The sequence below is a fragment of the Phaethon aethereus genome (assembly GCF_964289735.1).
Source record: "Phaethon aethereus genome assembly, chromosome: 3".
NCBI lineage: Eukaryota > Metazoa > Chordata > Aves > Phaethontiformes > Phaethontidae > Phaethon > Phaethon aethereus.
In genome coordinates this window covers 33,229,998-33,243,078 of record NC_138576.1, presented here as the reverse complement: position 1 = coordinate 33,243,078, position 13,081 = coordinate 33,229,998, and the positions used below count along the sequence as shown (strand labels likewise).

At 35.8% G+C, this 13,081-nt stretch overlaps 1 protein-coding gene across 1 annotated transcript in view; it reads right to left on the bottom strand.

Annotated features, from left to right (window-relative positions):
* ADGRB3 (adhesion G protein-coupled receptor B3) overlaps positions 1–13,081 on the bottom strand; it is a gene marked incomplete at its 5' end in the record, with an annotated part of 485,010 nt that overhangs the window by 235,524 nt on the left and 236,405 nt on the right. Inside the window, 2 exons of the mRNA XM_081997317.1 lie at positions 6,029–6,137; positions 11,796–11,864. Of these exons, the coding sequence (XP_081853443.1) occupies positions 6,029–6,137; positions 11,796–11,864 (178 nt within the window). The remainder of the gene's footprint in view (positions 1–6,028; positions 6,138–11,795; positions 11,865–13,081) is intronic.

The window sequence follows — 13,081 nt, the reverse complement described above, 5'->3', positions numbered from 1 at the left end:
TTTCTTTCTATTGGGAAGAAAATGTTGAAATTTTACCAGCTGAATTAACCACAAATATCCACTTTAAAATTCACAATACTGTGCTTTAGCACCACACAGCCTCAGAACAAGCAGTAATTTCATTACAAATTAATTCTGGGTATATATGTATGTAATTAGCAAAATATTTGTCTCCTGACTGAAAATTTTAGACATTTTGTTTACACCTTATGGACAAGTTAATATCAATGTTGTGGCTTTTTTTATGTCTTCTTTAATATATTTGAAAAAAAACCCTTTCAAACATTAAAACTGATTCAGTCTCTTGGTGTATTTTAGCCAGTATGGTTTTTATGATGTATGAGTCAAAGGATCTCGAGTGCTGCATTCAAGATACACTTCACTATGATACAAAAAAGATAAGCAGACTAGGCAGGTGCCATTAGGATAAGTAAACAAACCAGATAATGTGGAGAGGTTTCTAGAAAGTATGGACAGGTTCTACTATTTACAAGACCTAAAAATCTTACCTTGGGAAAAGGTGAATGAACCCACAGTAACAGAAATCCAGCTTGTTCATTTTCTAGGATTCCCAAAGCTCTGCTTGTGTCTTATAGCTAGAGAGGGGACATCTTCTGAAAGCAGCTTTAGTCACTAGCATTTCTACATTATCTCTCGCTAGGACTGGAAAATTTTAAGACACACTCCATAAGCCTACAGGATTATTTAACCTTTTGGTGCAAATTTCCTAGATATGAACATGGAATGGAAGATCGAAGGGGGAACAAGAAAGTATGCAAAGACAGAGACAATGGGCACTGTTAAAATAATTTTTTCCCCTATGATATCCTAGACTGTCTGCGAAAGCAGAAATCAGACTTCTTTCTCTGCTAATATTTATAAAGCTTATTGAAGCAGCTCAGTATGATGTCTTAAATAAAAAATATATATATTAATTACTCTACTGGATTAGATTGCTCATCAGAGTACCAATGTCACAGTAGCCATTTTCAAGTAGAGAGATATCAGACTGTTAGTTAGAAGCTGATTTATGCATGGAAACATGGCTTACACCTCTTCATTATTTCATATTATATCATAGCTAGCTGCATTCACCACGTAGATGTCTACTTGTTTTTATTTTATTCCTCTTAAGACCTTGGCCTCATGCTCATTCAGAATTAAGTGTGCTAATGTATAGTTTGGTTAAGAATCTTTGTTTTTCCTGTGAACAAGATTAAACAGACATGTTGGCCTAGTTTCTCACTTTTCAGTTGTGTACATCTAGTCCCTTTTAACAATCTGTTCTTAAATATCTATTCTAATTATTCCAGTTCTCAAACTGTTGTGGGGTTTTTTGGTCTTTTTTTTTCTTTTTATCATGCAACTCTGAACATCTCTGTGTTACGGGTTTTACCTACTCACAAAGTAGCACTCCTCTTTGCTGTAGATGACATGAATCATTCAAGCCTGAACTAGTCACTAGGCTGTCTTTATAGCCAGTGGAAGAACTTCCAGAAGGCAACCCACGTCCTTACTTTAGATGTCTGACATGGTATGAATTGCTCTCCTGAGCAGTAGTTTCCCCTGACTATAAAGGAAGTTTAGGGTGACTTTCGCAAACTTTGTGGTGTGTGAAGTAAGTAAAATGAATCCCAACCATATAATCTCAACTGAAAAGAGCACTGCAAGTGATGGCTACTGCAAATAAAAAAAAGAACTGTATTTTCTGTAGACTGCTCTTTTTGCACACTAATGATGTTCTTTTTCTGAGCTCTTCTGAAAAGTGACCATGGGATTTTACTGAATTTTTTTAGATTCCTACATTATGTATGGTTTGAACTACTCCCTCTTACATGCTCTGTCAAGACTGAATTTAATCTGCCAGTGGATGTCCTCTTCTTTTCATTTTGCTATACCCCCTGGAGATCTTAATTTTTTCCTGTCTTTGACTAGTCTAAATAACTTTGTGATATCTGCATATTTTAGAACATTACTGATCACTCAAACATTAGTATTCACAAAATTAACATTAACAAAAAGTGCCTTTTCTCATGCAGAAAATTCTGTTTATTTTCTGTCAGTTCCAAATAACATCCATGACAACACAGTGCACTTCAAGATTATTTGGTGTTCTCATTAATATCTTCTAAGGGCTGTAAGCTTGATTTTTGACAAGAGAGTCTCCTTTTAACTATTTTTTGGCTGCTGCTCTTACAGAAATTTATTTGACAACAGAGGGAAAACTTCCCTTTACACAAGAATCCTGATCTGCCATAAAAATATATATCTCCTAATACTGCTCCCTATTTCCAGTTCCATATTCTACCCATATCTTTAAAGACAGTTATGCTTGTGGCACTCTAATCTTCCAGACTAGCAATTTTTTTTATAAATTACAGGATGAATATTCCTTCATAGCAGTTCAGCCACCTTTTAATACATTTCTTCAGCACTCTTCATGGTTTACTGTGATAGGATCCCAAATCAGTCAAAGCCCTGAAGTAAATCTGCTTAGGCCTTTAGCTCTCAAAAAAAGTGCAAAAGGATCTTAAATGCCAAGATTAATTCTTTAATCTAAAATCAGGAACTCACCTTTTAAAACAGAGAAAACTGAGAGCAAGTTGTTAACACAGAATGGTAATACAGTTTAAAAGATTTTCTCCCACTGCACACTGTATCCTTGCAGGTGGGTCTGTGCTTTCAGCTAATTCAGGGACTCTGAGTGGTAGCAAAAGTTCCTGTTTTTTCACACTGTCCTTTTCCTGTGCCTGCTCAGCTGGTCCTGAGGAGGAGGTGGAGGAAGAGGAAGAAGAAGAGAAGGAGCAGGATGAGGAAGGAGGCTTCTACCTCCTATCAGAGGCTATTATTTCACCTGATCATTTCTTAAAGGAATATAATATAGAACTGAGAGCACACAAATAAAATAAATACCAGTTGTCCCAGCCATGCACGAGCACAGCAAATTGTTGCTTTTACATTTGTTAAGTTTTTCATAGCATATTCTCTATTCTTGAACGAAGAGCTAAGAGAAGATCGGCCCTTGCCTTAATGGAAATGCATTTGATTTGAATGAACTGCCTAAATAAACCCCAAAGCACAGATATTGGATCATCTGGTTTTGGAACCAGTCTCTGATGTTTTGTTCAGAAGTAATGAAAAATTGGAGTTAAAAGCCACCACACTGAGAAGTTTAACAGTTGCATGGCAACTGTCCTTATGAACCTTCTTAGCTACTTCCAGTTGTATAATAATGTGGCTTGGTATAGCATACCATACAGTTAAGGTAACTTTCATCACTTCCCATGTGCCATGAGCTGACAATGTGCAATGGATGGTCATTGCAACGTTGCTGTTTTGTAGTAACTTGGTAAGCCAGTTACTTGCTTCTGCATCTTGAAAGAGAAAATAAAATTCCATCTGCAGAGGTCCTCAGGAGATTAATATATCTGTTAAACACAATTAGATGTTCAAATCGCATATGGACCACTATGGTGCCATTCACTTAGAAATGAACTTGTAAACTGAAATTAGTAGAAGGAAACCAAGAACTCAGTGCAATACTGTGAAATTTGCTACAGAACTGGATATTTTTTTCTGACAAGAAACAGCAATTCATCTTTAATACTGAATCCTTTTTCTCATATATCTGAAATGTAAAGTGATTCTAAAATGAAAATATGGCAAAAGGCATTTAGAATATCTGAAGGTGCTGAGGGTATATTTTATATTAAATAATTATGGACTAACTATTGGATAGTCCTGTTTAAAGATGAAAATATAAAAGCTGAGCCTCCTTTCTGCACATATCTGCTTCCTGCATGGAATATGTTTGCTGACTTAAATGACAAGAATGTTATTACAAATTATAAACAAGACCTCACACATTTTTAAACTTTTGTTAGTACAGCAGAATTAATGCTAAGACAAGGCAACAACTGCATAGTTCATTCCTCTCAGTTAGGATCAACATAAGCATTCCCTAAGTTCCAAGCACACAGTCAGACACAGTCATGCCAACCCCCTGAGGATGACCCCACTAAAACTGAATTATTCCAGATATATTCCTTCTTGTTTGCGAAAATAAGAAATTACTCCTTGCTGATAACAACCTTCAATCCTCATCTCACCATGTCACCTGAGCTCAAGTATTCTGGTCAAGAAGTTGCACAGCAGTGACCCTGTCCTTTTTTGATGGTTGACTGAGCAAAGAGAGGATAAACTCATGCCAAAATGTCAAGGCACAGAGCTAGGTAGTCAGAATAAACCTATAAATTAATTTTATTTTTCTCAGTTTCTTTCTATTCCTTTGATGGTTATATAGTTAAAAACAGACCTACTCCTGAGTGCCTAAAAATATCTTCTATGTGGGAAGAGAAAGATAATCAAAAGAAAGATTGTTAAGATTATGCAGTTATCTAGACTAGGCAGTGCACAGCATGATTCTATTGGAAAGTTGTTGTTGTTTCCCATTTGAAGCCATGAATATGTAGAGACACCGATTATTTGAATGCATCTTCTTTAAACATTTTACAGTGTTTTTTTCAGATTTTTCAGACGACAAACAGATCAGAATGCAGTACAACATGCCAGGCAGCATGGGCTGTGCTCTTTAAATAAGCTCATCATTTTATTTTGTCATAAAAGTGCCACGGAATAAGCATTTCAAGAAAAATACTGTCTTTTCTTTATAAATTTGTGCAGTGTCTAGCATAATGAAGGACTGACAACTGGAAGAAGTTTTAAGTGGTACTACAATGCAAACAGTAAAGAGAAATAATCACTGTTTAAAAGCTAAAATTCCCCATAACTGCTTACTGAAATGTTTTAAACATTTTAAAACTGCAACAGTTCTTTATGGTCAGTTCTTTGACATGTCTCCAATACAAGGCTGTGCCTTACAGAGGCTGGTGTCAATGTCAATTTAAATATGAACTGGACAACAATAATAAATATTTATTATTGCACAACAAGTTAGTATTTCAATAGAACATTCCAGCATATTTCCCTGTTTTATTCTGCCAACTAGTTTCTAAATGACCATATTTTCTCACTAATTCTAATGACTTGCTGAAAAACTGACTGACATATAGATGCATGAAGATGCTGATTGAAAAACTGAAAGAATGCATTGACAGAAGAAATTTTGTTATCAGACAAACATATATTTTGAATTTGTTCATTACATAGAACTACATAATACTTTCCTGGAATTATAAAAGTGCAGCAGTAGAAAGTTAATTGAATAAAGAAGATACTAAGGAAAGATGAAATGCTTAGAAAACAGCTTTTCAAATGAATTTTTTTTTGGTTGAATTTTTAATAAAATGCTGAGATCTCCCGGAAGCATTTATGTCTACTAATAGGTGGAATTCAGTTGCCAAGAATCTTCATATTTGATGTTTGTTATTATTTGATTATATTGCCTGGCAACTGTCCAGTTCTGAAAACAAAGTTTGAAAAATAAATCTGAATAGATTTTCAAAACTGTCACAGAGGGAAAAAACTGATGTAAGAAACCATAGGCTTAAATTATTTTGGTAACTAATGGGGCTTTTTTTAATTATTGCTTATCTGTCTATGCTGATTATTATAACACCGTAATATGTGCAAGGAATGTTCTTTGGGAGAATAGAATTAAAATAAATTAAAAGACATAATGTCAAAAAAATTACTATTTCTCAAGCTATTAAGTACATCTTTATTATCTCAATTAGCATGATTTTCAACATTACCATTTGAAACATTGTACATCTTGGAAATGCTCTAACATATACCTACAGCTCACAGTATTCTGATGAATATTTTCTGAATTTGATTTCTGAAACTTTGATTCAGATCGTAAGATACGATTACGGAGAAGTTCGATGTGTAAAGCATACTGTGTGTGTTAAACCAGAGCGGAGATAACCAAGCAACAGAGATAATCTGTAGGGGGAGGAGCAGCCCAGTCTGGATTGTGATAGAAGCAGCAACTCTAAAGTACATACTTGCAATTTCTGTTTTTCAATAGGTCATAAATTTGATAGAAGAAATTCCTATTTCTTACCTACATTTCCGGTCATTAGGTATGAATTCTGAAAGTCCATCATTCCCATTCCAACAATGTGTATAAAATCTTCAATCACCTGCATTAACTCCACTGAGCCCGGATAGATCTAACAAAAGAAGGTCAGATACGTTGTTAACTATAATACCAAAATCTCTACAGCAGCAAATAAAAATAAAATCTAAATGCCATCAAATGAAATGTGAGACTTAACAGTCAAACTGCTCTTCCCATGTTTCAATACTGAACATTTTTTGTTACTGTAAAACAACCATTTTGTCATAAGATCCTCATGTAAACAGACACTACTTCCCATAAAGCTATGTGAAATCAGCTTTGCACTGGAATTGTGGAATGTTTGCACTACCTCACTGCACTTACAAAAAAAAAAAATTATTGCCCATTACTTTCATTAATGGTTAAAGCATTTCGTATTCCAGAATAATTCTAATTAAAATATTCTTCCTTTCTCTGGAAGATATTCTCATTAATTTCAGAACTATTGACACAAACAGCTGTATGCAAATCCTACCATGGCCTTTTCAGCATGATAAACTTTTGTTGCTTTAATCAATATTGAAGTAATATAAATTGTTACGATAAATTTTGATCACTGATGTGGAGTACTAGAATTGTAGAATAGCTGCGGTTGGAAGGGGCCTCTGGAGATCATCTAGTTCGACCCTCTGCTCAGAGACCATATTCGGTTGGATTTTGAACAACTCCCAGGATGGAGACCCCAGAGCCTGTCTGTGCAACTTGTTCTAGCATTCAATAACTCTTACACTGAAAAGGTTTTTCTTACATTTAAATGGAATTTTCTGTATTTTAGTTTTTGCCCTTTGCTTCTTGTCCTGTCACTGGACACCACTGAGAAGAGTTTGGCTCAGCCTTCTTTACTTACCCCCTCAGAAATTTTTAACATTAACAGAATCTCCACTGAGTTTTCTCTTATCCAAGTAAAATAGTGTCAGCGATTTCAGCCTTTCCTTGCATATCAGATGCTCCAGTCCCCTAAACATCTTCACAGCTTTTTGCTGAGCTCATTCCATTACATCCATGTCCTCTACTGGGGAGCCCAGAACTGGACAAGGTAAAATAAAACCAACTGCAGTAGCCTTTGTATTGCTAATGAAGCCTCTCAATATGACTTTTCAAATGGTGAGGACTAGCATATTTCCAAGAATTAGGATTTATTTTCAAAGCTGTAAGCTACTATGATCCAAAAACATTAAAAATTGTTATATTCAACAATAAAGATGCACCATCAAAACTCCATTAAATGTCTAAAGAGTTATTAATAAACCTAAAAGTTCAGGTCATACAGAAAAATAATTTTTGGTTGTTATGGCCTGTTATGAACAGGACAATTTTCAATATCATAGAAAATCGTTAAGGTTGGAAAAGACCTTTAAGATCATCAAGTCCAACCGTCAACCCAACACCACCATGCCCACTAAAACATGTCCTGAAGCACCACGTCCATACATTTTTTGAATACTTCCAGTGATGGTGACTTCACCACCTCCCTGGGCAGCCTGTTCCAATGCTTGATCACCCTCTCGGTGAATAAATTTTTCTTAATATCCAATCTAAACCTCCCCTGGTGCAACCTGAGGCCATTTCCTCTCGTCCTATCGCTAGTTACTTGGGAGAAGAGACCAACACCCACCTCACCACAACCCCCTTTCAGGTAACTGTAGAGAGCGATAAGGTCTCCCCTCAGCCTCCTCTTCTCCAGACTAAACAACCCCAGTTCCCTCAGCCACTCCTCATAAGACTTGTGCTCCAGACCCCTCACCAGCTTCATTGCCCTTCTCTGGACACGCTCAAGCGCCTCAACATCCTTCTTGTAGTCAGGGGCCCAAAACTGAACACAGTCTCACCAGTGCCGAGTACAGGGGCACAATCACTTCCCGACTCCTGCTGGCCACACTATTTCTGATACAGGCCAGGATGCTGTTGTCCTTCTTGGCCACCTGGGCACACTGCCGGCTCATATTCAGCCAGCTGTCAACCAGCATCCCCAGGTCCTTTTCTGCCGGGCAGCTCTCCAGCCACTCCTCCCTAAGCCTGTAGCATTGCATGGGGTTGTTGTGGCTGAAGTGCAGGACCTGGCTCTTGGCCTTCTTAAACCTCATACAGTTGACCTCAACCCATCAATATAATACAGTATTTTGCAATAGAAAAAGAATGGATGTCCTGTTCACAGTGCTTTTTTCTTCATATCACTGAGATGTCCAGATTTTACTTTATAAGCAATATTTAACTCATTCTTTCCACTACCAGGAATACAGACTAAAAAATGCCTATAGACACTATAAATTCCAACATGTTGCACACCATCTTCATCTTGCTTTATTTGTCTAGATCCATAGCTGCTCAGTTCAGGACAGAGAATTTCACAATGTGCTTTGTTTTCTACATGGATCATTTTATAAAAGGTAGGGCAGCATTGCCATTTTTATGAAGAATTTATTGTGACATTTATAAACCTAACAGGTCGCAAATGCTGCTTCAGGTGAAGGAGACTTAACTTCCATTTTCCTAATGATGAGTTACTGAGGCAGTGTGGTTTTTGCATCCATCTCATTCATGGTACACACACTCACAGATTATATACTGAGGATAAACTTCAGTGAAAAGAAATTTTTTTACCCTTCTTCTTGCACCTAAAATTTTATATTAATAACTACAGCTGAAACTGTTGAACAATCAGTGTTACAGAGGTACTCTACATTTTTATATATCTGAAGTACTGGCTAATCAATAGGATGCCAGCAGATAGTGATGAAGAATATGCAGACTAGCGCCTGTGTTTTGAAACAGCAGTATAAACTTACACATTGTGGACTTGAAGTGGTTTCCTGTGTGCAGTGCTTTACATCAGCTCTTAACAAAAAGCAAGTATTAAAGTGAGTGCTGCTTATCTGAATGCTATATAACCTGTAATTAATGGTATCAACTGCTGGCATTTAGTCTAGAAAAAAGGATGTGCTCAGACATTGCAGCTGTATACTTGAGAGAAAGTCAGCAATTTGCTGACAGTAAGATTTTCTTTCCAGCAAAGAATCCAGAAAACAGAGATCTATGCTAACAGTAGCTGTGGAACTCAGGAAAACCATTCAAGCTGGCAAAAAAAAAGTTGGCTATACTGCCCCTAGGTTTACAATGTTTCATTTTAAAAAAAAAAAAAAAAAGTCAGCTGAGTGGCTGAACTGGAAACAGAATCACCTTTACTCTTTTTTAATGAGTCAGTCGTGTTTGCACTAGACTGTATTCACAGCACTTAATGACTTGTGCACATTCTTTTCAAGTTCAATTCCTACCTTGATTTTGACTTAAAACTAAAAAAAGTCTTTACACAGGATGTAGTAATGTCAAATAATATTGTTTCTGTTTTAAAATCCCATTCTAATCAACCATAACTTTTCAGTGTTTTATCCAAAATATGACAAAAAATAATATTTTCTATAAGAAAGCTTGTTTTTTTCAATAGCGAAAGAAAAAAAGAATCTTGAGAGTACTTGGGAGTCCAGCTCACCCTTCCTAGCTTGTATGTAGAGCTACTTTCTTTAACAGTTTCTTTGAGACTGCTTCTGTAACTGCCCAAGACCAGTAACAAGACCAGTGGTATGGTTTCTTCAGGTGCTATAGCTCAGAAGTCTAAGATTTAGTAAATTCCCTAGCTTTGCCACCAGGCCCCACTACTCCTACATTCAGCTCATGTTGGTGCTTGCTTGGGTTGCTGCCCGCCTACACTCAGGTTTGCAAGACAATGAATTACCAGGCAGAGAGGAGTTAGAGAAAAATAGAAATAACTTGTCTCCTCTCCTTTACAACACCACTTCTTCTACCAGCAGCAATGACGGGAAGGAACTGGAGATTTTTTGTTCCCTCTTTTACCTCCACATTCTCACCATTTCCCCTTAGGTGTTGTCATCCCCTGATCTTCAGGGGACAGTTGATGGACAGGCAGGGTGGAGGGTAGAAGAAGACAAGGCTGATAACATAAGGAGTGGAATCCTCTCTGTTCATTAGTGGGGCTAAAATAGTTGCTTAATATTGGTTCCCTAATCTTGGTTCTGTTTGTTGAAACTGCCAACATATATGTGATTTTGCTGCTTCCATCCATCACCACTAAGGAAAATGACATACCTTGTCTATTTTTGTAGCTGGCTTTTACAGAGAGGAACAGATAAACAACAAAAGAAAAATATGATTCCTGGCTAAATTGCAATGGGTCAGCTGCAGCATCATGTCTATTGAAAGGTTTGACTGGGTAGCAAAAAGTCCTGATCTTCCTTTCTTAGTCATATTATAAAGATGAACTTACAAAAATGAAGCTAAATAGCTTCAAAGATCTTCAAACATCCAGTGATTTATGAAGAACCACATTAAAAGTGAGCAGATTTCAAGTACCTATATAACACAGTGGCAATGAGCATATCAGATCAGACCAAAGATCAAAGTAATCCATTTTCTTGCCTTTGGCGGTAGCAAATAGCACATGTCTAAGGACGTGTATAAAGGGGCATGCACATAGTGACACTTCTTTTGGAATTCTTGCCCAGCCTTTAGCACTTTTTTGCCAAAGGACTTCCTTAAACAAAACCAGGATCTTTCCATGAACGGTCCTATATTGACTTTTTTTCATTAATTTGTCTATTTACTTTTTCAATTAACTCGTGTACTTTCAGCAGCAAGAAGTTCTGCAACCTGACTTTCTGTAGAAAAAGTATCTCTTAGTATTCATTCTGAATCTGCCACTATTTGATGTCCTTCAGTTATTTTACAAGAAGCACAAGTGAATAGATTAATCATTCCTAAATCACATTCTCCAATCCACTCCTGATTTTAAAAGTTTCTATTGCACATAAATGTCGTTGACTCTTTTTCATACTGAAATATCTTGCTTTGTGTAATTATTCTTCATATAGAAATGTTTCCCTGCCTTTGACTACCTCCATAATTTTTTGTCTGTACATAAATATCTGTTCAACCTCATTGTCATTGTTATTTGTATCTGAATAAATTTAATAGTTCTATGGTCATGAACTTACATATTAACATTGTCCTATAATGTTCTTGGTATAAGTATGTAGGAAATACTTATATCCAAGCCAAAAATGGTTTTCATTTGAATTTTAAACCCTTTTGTTATAAATTAATTTTTGTTAGACTTTAATGTTTTATAAAGTGCTATCATAATATCTAACTTAGTCCTGAAATTTGTCAGCCTTAACGATCACAATGTATTCCTAAATACAGCCTTTTAAAAAAGGTCTACTGTTTAAATCTCTGTAAGTTATTTCATGGTGACGTATGAGTTCTTTAGGAGAGCTGTGATGTGTTTTGTTTAATAAAAACATCATTGCAGCTAGCCTTTAGTAGCATTTTTCAGCTTTCCTATGTACTTCACTACAACATCAAGAGGAAAGACATAATGAATCACCCCATGGAATGCAAGGAAAAGCTGTTCATCAAGAGAAGCGCCTTATATTCTTAATGTAATTTTAATCTAATGAATTAGACAATGTGTCCTGGAATTACTCCCTTTTGAAAAGGACCAGTTATCTCCAAAATATTGTCTCACTTAGGATTCCCTTTCACCTACAGCAGGGTGTGTGTTTAACCTGATTTTGAAACCATGTATTCCACTTTGTCATGACTTACTGAAATAATGTGTGTTTCTGATACAGTGAATGTCATAATACACATAGTTTCCAATTTTTTAAATTGATGAGTGACAAAATGCATATCTTACCTGTTGCGCATCTTCCCATTTATCTTTGTTTTCTTCATCTAAGAGGTTACTAATGATTTGAAAGAAGTTCTGAAAAATCAATTAAAGACAAAGTAAAATGACTTTCAATGACATAAGCAGTCATATCTTTAATTTGACATTTGTTGAAAATTTTAGTTAACATTAGTTGACATTAGTTTTTCTTTCTCTATTACAGATGCAGTTCTGCAGCCCATTTTCTGTCAGCGGGAGATAACAAAATAATATATTAGACTGTTAAAAGGGCACATATATTTTATGGTTAATGGTTAATTTCTGGCCATATGGTCAGGTTCCATACTGCTCCTTTGTATAAAATAAGAACTGTTTTAAACTTGCTAAACTTCTAAATGTGATGGTGTTCTATTTTCAAATTGTTCTCATTACAGAAACTAGACAACTATATATTTTGCAAACACAAAAATTTTACACTAAGTAAACACCAGGCTCAGGGTCACTAGTTCCTATTCAAAATGTGAAAATGATCCTTAATGACCATAAATAGGGCATACAATGTTATCTCATTGGTAAATGCTATGGGAAATCAGGTGAATCTTGCTGTTAAAATGTTACATTTGCCTCTGTCTTTTTAGTAATTTCAACAGGAAAGGAATATTTAATTTCTGTTCTTTGACTTTAAACTGTTAATTTCTTCATCCGATTCTCTTATTCATTTAACTATAAGGAGAAAAAAAAAAAAAGCTAGGGCATTTAGTTTTTAAATCACACATTTTAAAAATCACTTTCTTCCAAGTGTTTGTGGAGAACTTTCCTTTCTAATTTTGTCTGCTCTCTCTACCAATTTGTATTCCCAACTTCTTCATCTTTAAAAGCGAAGAATTTGTGCAGTCTGTTCTTCTCAGTTCTGTATCTCTTTTTGTGCAGAATGTCAATTTTGTCTACAACCTGACAATTATAATGTATCTGTTCCTTCATAAATGATATATGTAGTTTTCACTGACCTTAGCTGAAGAGTGCAATTAAGATCATCACAAACTCTAAAAAAATCTTTAAGTGGAATACCAACCATAGGACCCTATTGGAACTTGGATTAATGGTCATTCCCTCACCTGCACTTACTTTTTAGCCATTTGGGGGGGCATGAATAGGGCTTAAATAAGTTTTAAGTACGAAGTAACTTTAACTCACTATTAATGAAAGTACAAAGCATTCAACTGCAGAGTGACGGAAATGAGAGCAGAAATAACTTCCAACCGTAGTATACTATGGATACTGTGCTTGTGCTTGAAAAGACATTAATTTCAAAA